The sequence below is a fragment of the Molothrus aeneus genome, chromosome 2, assembly GCF_037042795.1.
Source record: "Molothrus aeneus isolate 106 chromosome 2, BPBGC_Maene_1.0, whole genome shotgun sequence".
NCBI classification, from domain to species: Eukaryota; Metazoa; Chordata; class Aves; order Passeriformes; family Icteridae; genus Molothrus; species Molothrus aeneus.
The window spans coordinates 31,126,463-31,138,641 of NC_089647.1; the positions used below are offsets into that span (position 1 = coordinate 31,126,463).

Sequence of the window (12,179 nt, forward strand, 5' to 3'; positions counted from 1 at the left end):
GAGTCTGACTCACTGATTAATACTGAACCAGCTACCAAGAAATTAGAACAAGATTAATGTTCTACAAATATTTAAGAAGGGAGAAGGACAGGACTTGGTTTTGGTAGTCTGACATCTATTATAGACAAAATAACAAAAACCATAGAATTGAACTGATAGAGAATAAAGAAAGTCAATGTATGGTATCTCAGGCCAACCATATTGCTTTTCTGAAAAACAGATCTTAAGAAACAGTTACTCATTCTTTGACAAGATTACAGTTTAGTAAGATATGTGATTTAGTTTGATGTGATTAAACAAACAAGCATTTTTGAAGGATATAAAGACATGCATACATGTATTAAAAAACTAACTGAAAGACATTAAAATTATCACTGCTGTTGAATAATCATCACGTTAGAATTTCTTGTGAAGTTGAACAACTGATAGTTAGTCTGAAATTATTCAACATTTGCATCAGTGTTATGTAAGTAAATATAAAATCATGGATCACTAAACATGTAGCTCAATACTTCAAGTGAGAAATACAATGATGAGGGCAGAACAGAAAAACAGGAGAGCAGGGCAGTAACTAAATTTGAATGATTCAAACAAACAGTGTGAATGGTCAGCCTATATACTTTGGATAATAGACCACAAACTGTCCATGACATGGGACACTGGCAACTGGAAAGCAGAGAGAGCAAATGACTTTAGGAGTAAGAACAAGAAAATGCTGTACAACAATATCCTAGTGTAACTTTTATAGTCCACAAAGACCTAATGGGATGCTTACACATATAAGCTGGGAAGAAGCCAGCTGAAGGACATATGTGACTTACCTATGTAAAACAGTAAGTAGAGCTGGGGTTTGCTGGGCTTCGATGTGCAAAGAGGTCAGGTTGCATGATATGATAGTTAATGGATTTTAAGTTACAAAAAATTGAGCAAACAGTTTTAAATGAAAGTTATGGGAATCCTTAGGCTTTTTCCTGCCTCCAATAAGCACTGAATTAGTCGAGAAAAGATGTAAACTGTCCCAGTATATTGTAGACTCTGAAGAAGTACTAACCACTTTGCAAAGCAGAAATTTTGCTGCCAAGTTCAGAACATATTGTCATCACATGGATACCTACATTTTAGTACTTCCCAGTTTCCACAGACTGGGCGAGTCTGGCAAAATAAGCAGGTCTGCAATATCTTCTGCTCCACTTTTTCAGTAATATTTTCTTGCAGAAGTGTCTCTCCTTTGAGTCCAAAAAGGGAAAGGAAGCCTGTGAAGGGTCTAGAGAGTAAGTCCTACAAAGAGTGGCTGAGGGAGCTGAGGTGTTTATCCTGGAGAAAAGGAGACTCAAATGGGGGCCTTATTGCTCTTTACAGCCACCTGAAAGGAGCTTGGGGGGGTCAGCTTCTTTACCCAGGCAGCAAGTGACAGGACAAGAGGACACAGTCTCAAGCTGTGCCAGAGGAGGTGCAGGCTAGACAACAGAAGAATTTCTTCATGGAAAGGGTTGTTAAGCAATGAAATGGACTGCCCAGGGACGTGGTGCTCAAGAAACAACTTGACATGGCACTTTTTGCTGTATTTTATTTGACATTGTCATGTTCCATTGAAGGTTGGACACAATGATCGTAGAGGTCTTTTCCAGCCTAAGTGATTCTGTGATTCTTTCAAATGCCTATCCATCATTTCTCTAATCACAACACTTTTAAGTTCAGGTTACAAATCTTATTTAGATTGAAACAGTGAATGTTCTTTAATGGAGTTTCTATGGCAAGGTTTTTAACACCCATCTGAATGAATTGATCTTCACAAGAATAAATTTAAAGTGGCATCTTGTACCTTTATCACTTTTATTTTCAGACACAATAATGGATAAATCACTTGTACTTCCTTTGCTCTAAATTATAAAGCTAAGAGTAGCTGCTATCCAAACATACACTGGAAAATTCAAAGTAAAAAAAAAAGATGCACACAATCACCTAATAATACAAAGAGCTCTTGATGACTTTGCAAGTGATAGAAAATAAAAGATCTACATTATAATTCATACCACCATGTACTTAAAGCTGCAGCAAATGACAACAAAACAGGCACAAATGTAAGACTGAATGTAACCCACTGTAGTTTTAATTTACACAGTATCCTAGAATGCTTTGGGTTGGAAGGGACCTTAAAGAAAAGAAAATCATCTAGTTTCCAACCACCCTGCCATGGGCAGGGACACCTTCCACTAGACCAGGTAGCTCAAACCCCCATCCAACTTGGCCTTGACCTCTTTCAGGGATGGGGCAGCCACATCTCCAGCAACCCATGCCACTGCCTCACCACTCTCACAGTAAAAAATTTCTCTCCAGTGTCTATCTAAACCTACTTGGTGATTTAATTTTGTGTCTTTCTCTTTTCTCCAATAATTACTCTCCATGTGTGCATGCAATTTGAGAACGAGGTGGGGCAATGCTAGTAAAGAAGCATTTGAGTCACTATTTCATTGTGGAAATGGCTAGGGAAAGTTTATTCTGCCAGATTACCTGAGGCAGCTTTCCTGAGCTCACTGCTACTCACCAGCCTCTTATAAATTGTACCCACAGCAGCTGCCCTTGCTGGTTCTCTAACATAGTGAAGTATGACTGAGGTGAACACGGAGTCCTGTGACCTTCCCATCTCTCTGCTACAGAACAAAAAATGCAAAAAGATTTCTGCAACTCCATGCATTTTTGAGTAGTCAGACAGACTCTTAAATTGATGGCATCTCTCCATGGGATTGATACTATTTTCATGCCTTAGCCTTTCTGAGAAAATCTACAGGGGCAAAATTTGTGACACAACAAAAAAAGATCATTCAAAACTGGATTGAAGAGTTAAGATCTGTCATGACTTATATTTTATCTTCAGTCAGGTCAATTTCCAGAACCAGGAATTTATAAAAATACATGCAGATTTTTCCAGCTCTTGTTGCAAACACTGGGCCCAATGCCACTGACTTCTGACTGCATTTGAACCAGTGTTGAAGGAAATGGAGTTGCTGCAGTTTAAGAGAAGCATGCGCACGAGAAGAGTAAGACACATATTTCCTAAATGTCAGTGGTGTGAAAGGAAGAGCTAAATGTAATCTAAACTGTCCTGCTTAGTGATGGAGGCACTAACCCTCTTGCCCCACCAGTGTTTGTCTGCATTTGGTACAATAAGAGCCAGCTTTAATAGAAAAAACCAAAACCCCACATATTCAAGTTATACTACACGGGAAAAAAATGTAGTGCAGGCTTGTGATGGTGGTCCAACTCAACCAGTGTCCTGGAATGTAGTTTCACAAACATTTATAATACACAAAATATATCACTGGTAATACTAAAGCACCTTTTATACTGGATCTGACACTTTTATTGATTAAGGGTAAAATTAGGTAAATGAGTTTGCAGTTACTGAGTGAACAGAACACAGTGATTTTGTGAAGATGTGAAGGAACCCAAAAAGGACCTCAAAGCTCTTTCTGAGGTAACAGATTGACTTCATAACATAAAAGATTTCCTAGAACAGATTGTTTAGCTCCCATTTCTGCCTTTTATCAAAGACAAGATGGAAATAAAAAACATTCAAAGATTTTGATTTAAAATCCTTGTAAATCAAAAGAACAAATGTCAAGAGTAGCAAAATAGAACTTAATCTGGGATCAGAAAATAAATATTAAAGCAGAAAGTGAAAGTAGCCTGTTGGTAGGGTAATAAATTGCTAAGGTTATATTTATTTATAACCTTAATATCAAGGTATAAATGTAGGATTAATAGATATGGATCAAGCTTAATAATTAAGCATTAGCAACTTTCCATATTGATCTCTTACTATGTAAACACCATGGTAATTGGTACACTATACATCCATTACTAACTAATTAGATTTCTAAGAGCTTTGGAGAGCTGCTTTAAATTGGATTTGCTCCATAGCATCAAAGAATCATGGACAAACAGAGCTAAAGTTAGCTTTCGCGGTGATTCTTAGACAATAAAAAGAAAGACGCTTTATAAAACACATCATAGTTCTAGCACACGTTTACTGTCAAAGCATTTTGCCTGCAGCAAGCAACACTGTTCTTCAAGTGAAGCTGCATCTGTACAGACTTCAAATGAACACAGAGCTGAAAAGTAGAGAGCTCTTGACTCCAATAAAAAGGAATGACTGTTTTGGCTTCATAATATATTTTCCAGCCCTAGCTTTAATCTAAATCAAATGCCCATCTTTCTTGCTGTTCATGCAATGCAACCGCAGCACATGCTTAAGTATAGGAAAATTGCAAGTGCCTAACACCATCAAATTGCACTTCCATCTAGTCTGGAATCTACATCAGGGAGAGGATAATAACTTCTGTTTAAACAGCCAGAAACCATTCTCCATCACTAATTAATTCAGAAACTGTTCCACAGACCTAGCCAAACAGCTGCTGGGCATGGAGATTTGGATAATCAAACAGGTATTTTCTGTTTCTAAACTTCCTCTCAAGCAGTACAGCAATGTCAGAGACCCTTTACAATGCTCTGCTAGCAGGTCTGGCATCTATAAGGTACAGGAACTGCTGGCAAAGTATTAGCATAGCAACATAGCTTGTGAGATTCTATCTGCCATTAGAATCTTGCTAGAAATTAGCTCTCCAAGGCAGAACTCAATGATGCTATACAGACCCCACCAAATCCCAGCAAAAGCCAGGAAAATTTTTCTTGTCTAGCTGTCCATTGAATGGACAATCCTAAAATAGGGAATTCAATTTTAAAGTCATGTCTCTTCAGGAACTCCTGGAATAGCAAATTTGCAGGGCAGTTCTGAGCTGCTCAAGGAGAGGTCATTGATTTCAATGGTTCCATCACTTTAATGCTGTAGCCCTGATTGTACTTTTTTCCTTGGTGTTCTCATGGCATGAGACAAACTTCTGTGGAGCTCGTGGGATTTGCATAAGCTCTGTGTGTGCAAACCACTGATGGGCACTGTCACCACTGCCTTAGTATGGTGTCTGACTCTTTGAAAAGGGGCAACAAGTCAATCAAAAGCTGGTTAATTCAAATGAAAATCAGCTTCTGGTGTTTAATACACTCTGTTATATTTTTTTGGTCATTATCTCTCCAGACCAGTGACTCAGCACTGTAAAACCTTCCCCTTGATCACAGTGTTGACACATGATGGCAGCCATTCAGCTGCCATGGACACCTATTTATGTCTCCACTCCTCACTTTGAAACAGCCCAGCAAGATAAATGAACCTCAGGCTGCTAAATGTCAAAAAGACTTACATGAAATAATAGAAACTGCCTTTTAGCCTCAAACAAATGATTTAAGAAGTTCTCCAGGTGAATTTCAAAAAGAAACTGGCTTCAGCAAAAAACTTCAGAAATGACCAGTGCCTTGCTGTTTCCATGAAGCCCTGCCAGCCTCAGATGGGCACCCACCACAGTTGTGCCTGAGCGTCTGTCACGCAGGAAGTACTGCCCGTAGCAGGGTCTCTTCAATATGTCTTTAGCTCCACACTTCTACACACAGGTAAGGCCTGCAGTGGGCAGTTTTTAGTATTTAAACAGAAAACTGTGACAAGCCTGATGACGCGAGGAACATCCTGAAGGCCTATATACCACTCTGAAGTATTTCCATTATCTAACCAGTGTACAAAAAAAACAGATTAAATGCCAAGCTGCTGCAGTGGGACCCAACCTAAAGTCCACTCACTTAAATGGGAATCTTTTCAATAACCTCAGTTTGCTCTGGAGAATGAAAATGGTCATTAAAAGATAACTTCCATTTTAACTAACAAGAGCAGATGGAAAGCAGTCAAGTTCCCAATACTCAGACTGTTACACAGATTAGACCTTTTACTCATTACTAAGTTATACCTTACCACTCAGACTGTCCCCATGGCATTTAAAAGAGCAAGGTACTGCTTACATGAGAAAAACTATCTGTAAGAAAATGCAGGGGGAAGAAAGCCCAAAATTGGAGGAAAAACAGTAATTTGTTTGCAAACAGACCAGGTTACTTGGAATAATAAAAAAGTTCCTGTTAAGAATTACGTAGTTCATATCAAAATGCAAAATGTCTCAGTTTAACTTAGTGAAAGTACATTTTGACTGTCTCATTCATTTCTTTTCTTTTGGGTTAGGTGATACAATTCTCATCTGCAACTTGACAGGATGTAAAAAATAATTACAAATGAAAAGGTTATTCATAATTTTTAAATGAGTTAATTAGTAAACCCCGCCAGAATCACTCATTACAGTAATTAATAATTGATTATACTTCAAATTAAACACAATTTTTCATCAAAATCTAATTAAATATCTGCCTTTTTTCTCGTTGATCAGAACACTGGGTCTGGTAGAGACAATCTTTGCTAAATATGTTTATGCTGAACTGAACTGTTGGATTTGATTTTTAATAATTGGTAGTTCCTTTAGAAATTAGTAATTATGACCCTTAATTACAGTGGTTCAACCTGCTCAGCATTTCTGGAACCTTGCCAGCCCTCCGTGGTGTCTGGCAAATGCCAGGGAATTCACCTCAATGGAGAGGATAAAAAGGATGGGAGGGCACTCACTGGACCTTCCTTTTAACAACATTAACTGTGGTTTTAAGCAGGCATGTGATCTTTTGTGAACTCTGAGATAGTGTTCTGAGTTGGAAAGCAGTAAACAAACTCCTCTCCATCTATCAACCAGCACACACCTCCTCCTCCTCCTCCTCCAGAATGAACTGGCACTGCTATGCTGAGCTGAAATGATTCTCCTTTCTCCTCTGATACACAGAGATTATGTCCAAAGGAACCATGTTCAGGACATAAGGAGAATACCAGACAAATGAGAAAGGTGACTCTAAATGTACATAGCAAATGATGAAAACTGACTGCATATTTCATCAAACTGCTGCTGATTTAATGTTGGTTAATTAATCATTCCTGTTTCTCTTACAGGAGACATAAAAGTGACCAGAGTATGATGCAAGGCAGAAGTGGAAAAGTATCAGTCATTAAAGAAGTGTATATAAAAGGAACACAGTAAAAGCAATCCTTTGTGGTGGTGCTAATCATATTCATGTAAAATGAAAGCAAAATCTTTTGATCCAGACTAAGATTTGTAATTCTAACCACAACCTTTTATAGATCATTAGCGTACAGGAAGTCACAGCAAAATCAAAAAGACTCATTTGAGCCATGAGAAATGGGCTCTTTTACCCATGATCACATCTAAAAGTGTCTGACAACTGGAGTTTGCACCACAGACAGTTTAACATAGAAGTCTAGGAATGGACTTTTTAAAGACATTTATTACACACATATCAAACAGAACTGAAGAAAAAGTAATGGTAACATTCCAGCTTTACAGGCTTAAAAATACAGTTTTCACTTCTAGCAGTTCAATTACTTTTGCAACACACAAAAAGAATGCTTTTTTGCAATGAACACTGACAGCTGCATAAAACAAAGAAATTCAGATCATGCACAGTTAAAGAAAAATCCACTGCTTTTCCACACAAGATGCAAATATCATGAGCAGCACCTACTCTAAAAAGGCCCTGATGAACCACAATCTCAACCCAGTCCTTCTCCATCCTCCTGGTCACTCTGTCAACTCCAATAAAATTAGTTAAATGTCACTGAAATGGGTGTGTCACCAAATGCTGGAATTAAACCACATTTTTGTGTACCAGTATCTTGGTTCTGACCTGTCCCACCAAAGTCAGCACTGAGGGACCTGGATGTGTCTGGGACATCCTGTTTTAATGGGATGATTAGAGAAACCCTGGTTTCTCTGCCTCATTCCAGGTACACTTTTCTTTGCAGAATGTAAACAGTCCATGATATTGAAGGGAATACAACTCCCTCATATGACTCATGTTTTACTAAGCCCTTCTGGCTTTATGACAGGTGTTAAGCTCCCTACCACAACACTGCAACACAAACAAGTCAACAGATGCCTTATTTACCCATCACTTTGCACCACAGTCTTGACCCTCTGTTTCCCAAACATTAGCAGTACGGGAGGGTTTGTAGAGAAATGAAATAAAAGAAAGAAAAACAAACAGCAACAACCTTACCTATGAAATAGGCCAGCAGGATCACCAGCGTGACTGAGATGACAATGGCACTCAGAGCAGCACATTTCCAGTTACAGTACTTATAGGGTTTCTTCAGGTTAAAGGCAGGCCTAGAAAAGGTACTTCTGGGAAGGGGCCTAGGGGGAGGCGAGTACACAGTGCTGGACGTCAGGGGATATCCCGGCGACGTTGTACAAAAAAGGGGAGAAGTGCCTCCAGGTTTGAACAGGAAGTGCCTGAGGGAAGAAAGACCAACAGCAAGTGACTCCTCACAAAAATCGATGCTGAGGGAGGCGTGGGGTGGGAGAATGGTGACTGCTGCCAGGACGAGGAAAGCAGCTCCACACAATGCTGGCTACAGACATGGACGGCATGCACAAAAGAGAAGAATAAAAATCAAAGGCAAGTCACATAGAGTAAAAGAAAACAAAACCAAACAAAAAAATCAAAGTGCCAACAATGCCACAGAGAACTCTTCAAGGGCAGGAGTCCCCTCTGTGGAAGAGCTGGCGTTAGAGTGAGATGAAAACCCCAAGCACAGCTACGACAGACTGGTGGTACGGGCAGAACTGGGAGCCTGCTCGCACTCCCGCAGAAATGCCCTATGGAGGCTGAGGAGGAGCGGAGGTCAGATTAAAGAAGGGAGGGCGTTTATCAATTTATTGATCACTGCATGAGAGCGTTTTTTGTGTGGCATTGGTGAATGGAGATGGGGAAAAGGAGCTTAAGCCATTACATAGCACCCAAATTGTCACAGAGGGGAATATTCACACTGTCCCCATTCAGCAAATTTAAGTGTCAGACAATGGTGTGGCTAAAAGCAACAAAGTGCTGTGTGTTGCCAGTGGGGAGAAGCACCTGCTTCCACAAAGCAGTCCAGTGCACCTTGGATTGAAGGCTACTTTTAAAATAAAAGTGTGAATTACTGTCAAAGGCAACAGCATTTCCTGTCCAGTGACACATTGGGAGGCACCATATTTGCCCATTATGACAAACGCAGCCTGAGAGCCAGCCCATGAGCACCTTGGGTGACACTCATGGAAGTCAGCATGAAAAGAACACACTGAAGCCCATGAGTTTCTGAAATGAAATGTCCCAATGGAACTTCTGTCCATGGGAATACTAAATGAAAAACCTGATTTAGGTGGGACATCATGCTGTAAAAGGCATTCAGATTCTGGGAATGAAACCAGGGAAATGGAGTGGACTAATCTACCACCATGCTTCTGTAAAACAAAAATGCAGCTTATGAGGACTGAGAAACAGCCCCAGTGCCCTTTGCACATTCTGCCACGGCTTATGGGGCCAGATTTGCAGCCAGAGTAAATGCAATCAGCATGGATTCGTGGGAGTCAGTCAGTGGCTAATACCAGATGAAGAAGTGACTCTATTTTCCCCATGAAGTTACTTGTGCAGTGATGGGGGAAACATCACATGCAGAAACATCATAGTGCAGAAAAGCCACCAATTCATGCAGGAAAATGTAACATAACTATCCAAAATAGGTGTCTGTAATAATACAGCCATGGTTCTACTGGTACTCTAAGCATGACTGCTGAGCATTAGAGAAAGATTCTTTATTTTTTATTTCTACTAATGCTTTTCAAAAAAAAAAAGAAAAAAAATACAATAAGTCAGATACTATCCCCTTTTTGAAAAGTATTTCTTTAGATAGGGATGTATCTGTTCTGAGCAAAGAGGCACCTGCAGTGCTCAGGTACTCCAATAAGCTCTTGTGTGAATGATGGCTACCAAATTATGCCAACACAAGATTCAACAGTTTTGGCACCAACTATCAAGTTAAAAGTCCATTATAAAATAAAAGTTATGTGATCAAAATTCGCATAAAGGTGCCAGAATGTTAAAGTCAAAGTCCAAGGCTTGGCTGACATACACCACTAGCAGACACTTGTCAGATAATGTATGCGGAAGACATCAGTTAAACAGTGAAGTACCAGGCTGTCAGCACAATAAAGGTTTCAGATTTTTATGAAAATTCAATTAATTTTGATTAATATGGGAGTTGAAATTGCTGTAGGTACTTCTTACAAATCAAATGACTTTCAAAACAATAAGGGGATAAAAAGCAAATGGCATGCAGGGGCTCACTAGCATATTAATGAGTTTTCCATTAATATGTACAGGACACAATGCTCTAAGCCCCAGAAATTCATTTTTTAAAGTCATATCGGAAGAGGTCAGCAATGGTGTTGCCCTTAAACATCACTGGTGTGACCAAATGCTTTCATGCAAAGATCATAATGACTGTACAGTAAACAGGAAGACCACGTAAGTGTCACATACCCATCATTGTAAGCACCGTCATGTCGGGAGGAGGTGAGAATGTCCATCTCAATGAGGTTGTCCTGCAATGTCTCTAGGAATGTCTGCTTTGCTATGTTTCTACATACATATGGAAACATGAATGAAGCCAGTGAGTCATGCATATATGAAGTGTGATCTTATAAACCACAATGGTTATAGTGCAGTTGTGCATGGAATTAGAATGATGGACCATATATTTATATGTATAAGATGCTACACATATACATATATAGCTTTTTAAAATGTTCATTTCTTTATATATACACTATATATATGCATATACACAAGCACACACGCCCATGTGCATGTATCAAAAAAGTGGATGTCTTTGTTCAATGCACATTATTTATTGCCACGGACACATGAAACCTTCCAAACTCCTGGATCCAAAGGACCAGATTTCAATCCAGCCCAGCTGTAATCTGGTTATACTCCTGCACCTGTGTTACTCTAACTCTGAAAAGGGACAGCACAGTATCTCAATCCCACTGTGGCCAGTACCTTGGTAGCACTCTTGCATCTAACTTTCTTATGGATTTCCAGCAAAAATCTGCCACTCCTTTGCTTTAGTTTCATTTTTGGATTTGAGGACTTTTTAGTTTCCAATTTGATTAATTTATTTCCCTTGTTGAATAATAACTCACTAAATAGAGTAAAATGTAAATTTTCAAAATGTGACTTTTGCTCAATATGAGTATTCCAAATGAAAGTCTCTTGGTGATAAGCAGATATAAGCCAGAAACAGGTTAAGCTGTAACCCAAATTTCAACATCAGAGTATTGGCTATAATCTGGAAAATACAGGCAATAAGCAAGATACTTAGGGCCTGCACATGCAAATGCTTGGGACTGACACTGCACACAGCAGCAATAATTTGCAGTATTCGTCCTCCCAGCATGGTCTTTTATAAGTCACATTTTGACCTACAAATGCTAAACTGTTTTGTACTTTTTGAGGAGAATAGCAGGAACATAAAGAATTAACTCAGAGGCACAGCTGGGAACAAACTGTGTCTTTCTCACGTTTGGCTTGTTTGTCAAGACCTGGCAAAAGAACATTCTTCCCTTTTTTTTTTAAAACAAAATACAGTCCTGATTTTGCCGATGTCTGTTTTCAGCATCAAAACTGAATCTAAGCATGAATGTGAATAAATCCCCTGGCAAAAACTAGTAAAAAAATATAACAGCATTGTGACATTTTATCACTTATGCAGGATTAAGAGCCTAGAGCATGTAAGTAACATGAACTCAAACAAGAATTCCTGTCAAAAAAACTGGATTCAGGTAACATGCTAAACCAAGAGAAACCAGCCCTGTCACATTATACAAACCTTGATACTGTTTCTTCTAAAATGTTCTCAAACCTAATTTTCATTTCTACTGCCTCATCTTCCTGCTGCTAATGCCAGCACTTGTTTAGCTCAACTCCCTGCTTTTGGAGACCTTTGGGCTGCTTCGACAGAACAGATCTACTCCTGATCTGAATAAAAGTGAAGTAACTCCTATTCATAGCTGTGGAGTAAAGTGGATCAACATGCATGAGCTGTGTGCCATAGCACTTGAGACATCAATCCATCCCCAAGTGTTTGCGGCTTCCTTACATTCCCTGGGAATGCAGGAAAGACTGGATGTTGAGTTCAATGCAAAAAGAAGCAGCATATGCGCATGCACTGAGCATTTAATGGGTAAGAGGCAAGGCACCTAGCAACACACCAATCAATAAAAGTTCATCATTAGTTAAAATCCATGTCAAATTGGTTCCATGAATTTCAGTTGTGGATTGTCAATAGAACAGAGGAGGGGAGGGTT

General features: G+C 39.2%; 1 protein-coding gene across 5 annotated transcripts in view; it reads right to left on the reverse strand.

The window, feature by feature from the left end:
* The window catches only part of TENM4 (teneurin transmembrane protein 4), a 741,938-nt gene that overhangs the window by 197,488 nt on the left and 532,271 nt on the right, over nt 1-12,179 (reverse strand). For all 5 annotated transcript variants that reach the window (XM_066572311.1, XM_066572312.1, XM_066572314.1 and 2 more), the window contains 2 exons: nt 10,351-10,449; nt 8,047-8,282 (listed from right to left, as the gene is read on the reverse strand). In XM_066572311.1, the coding sequence (XP_066428408.1) occupies nt 8,047-8,282; nt 10,351-10,449 (335 nt within the window). The remainder of the gene's footprint in view (nt 1-8,046; nt 8,283-10,350; nt 10,450-12,179) is intronic.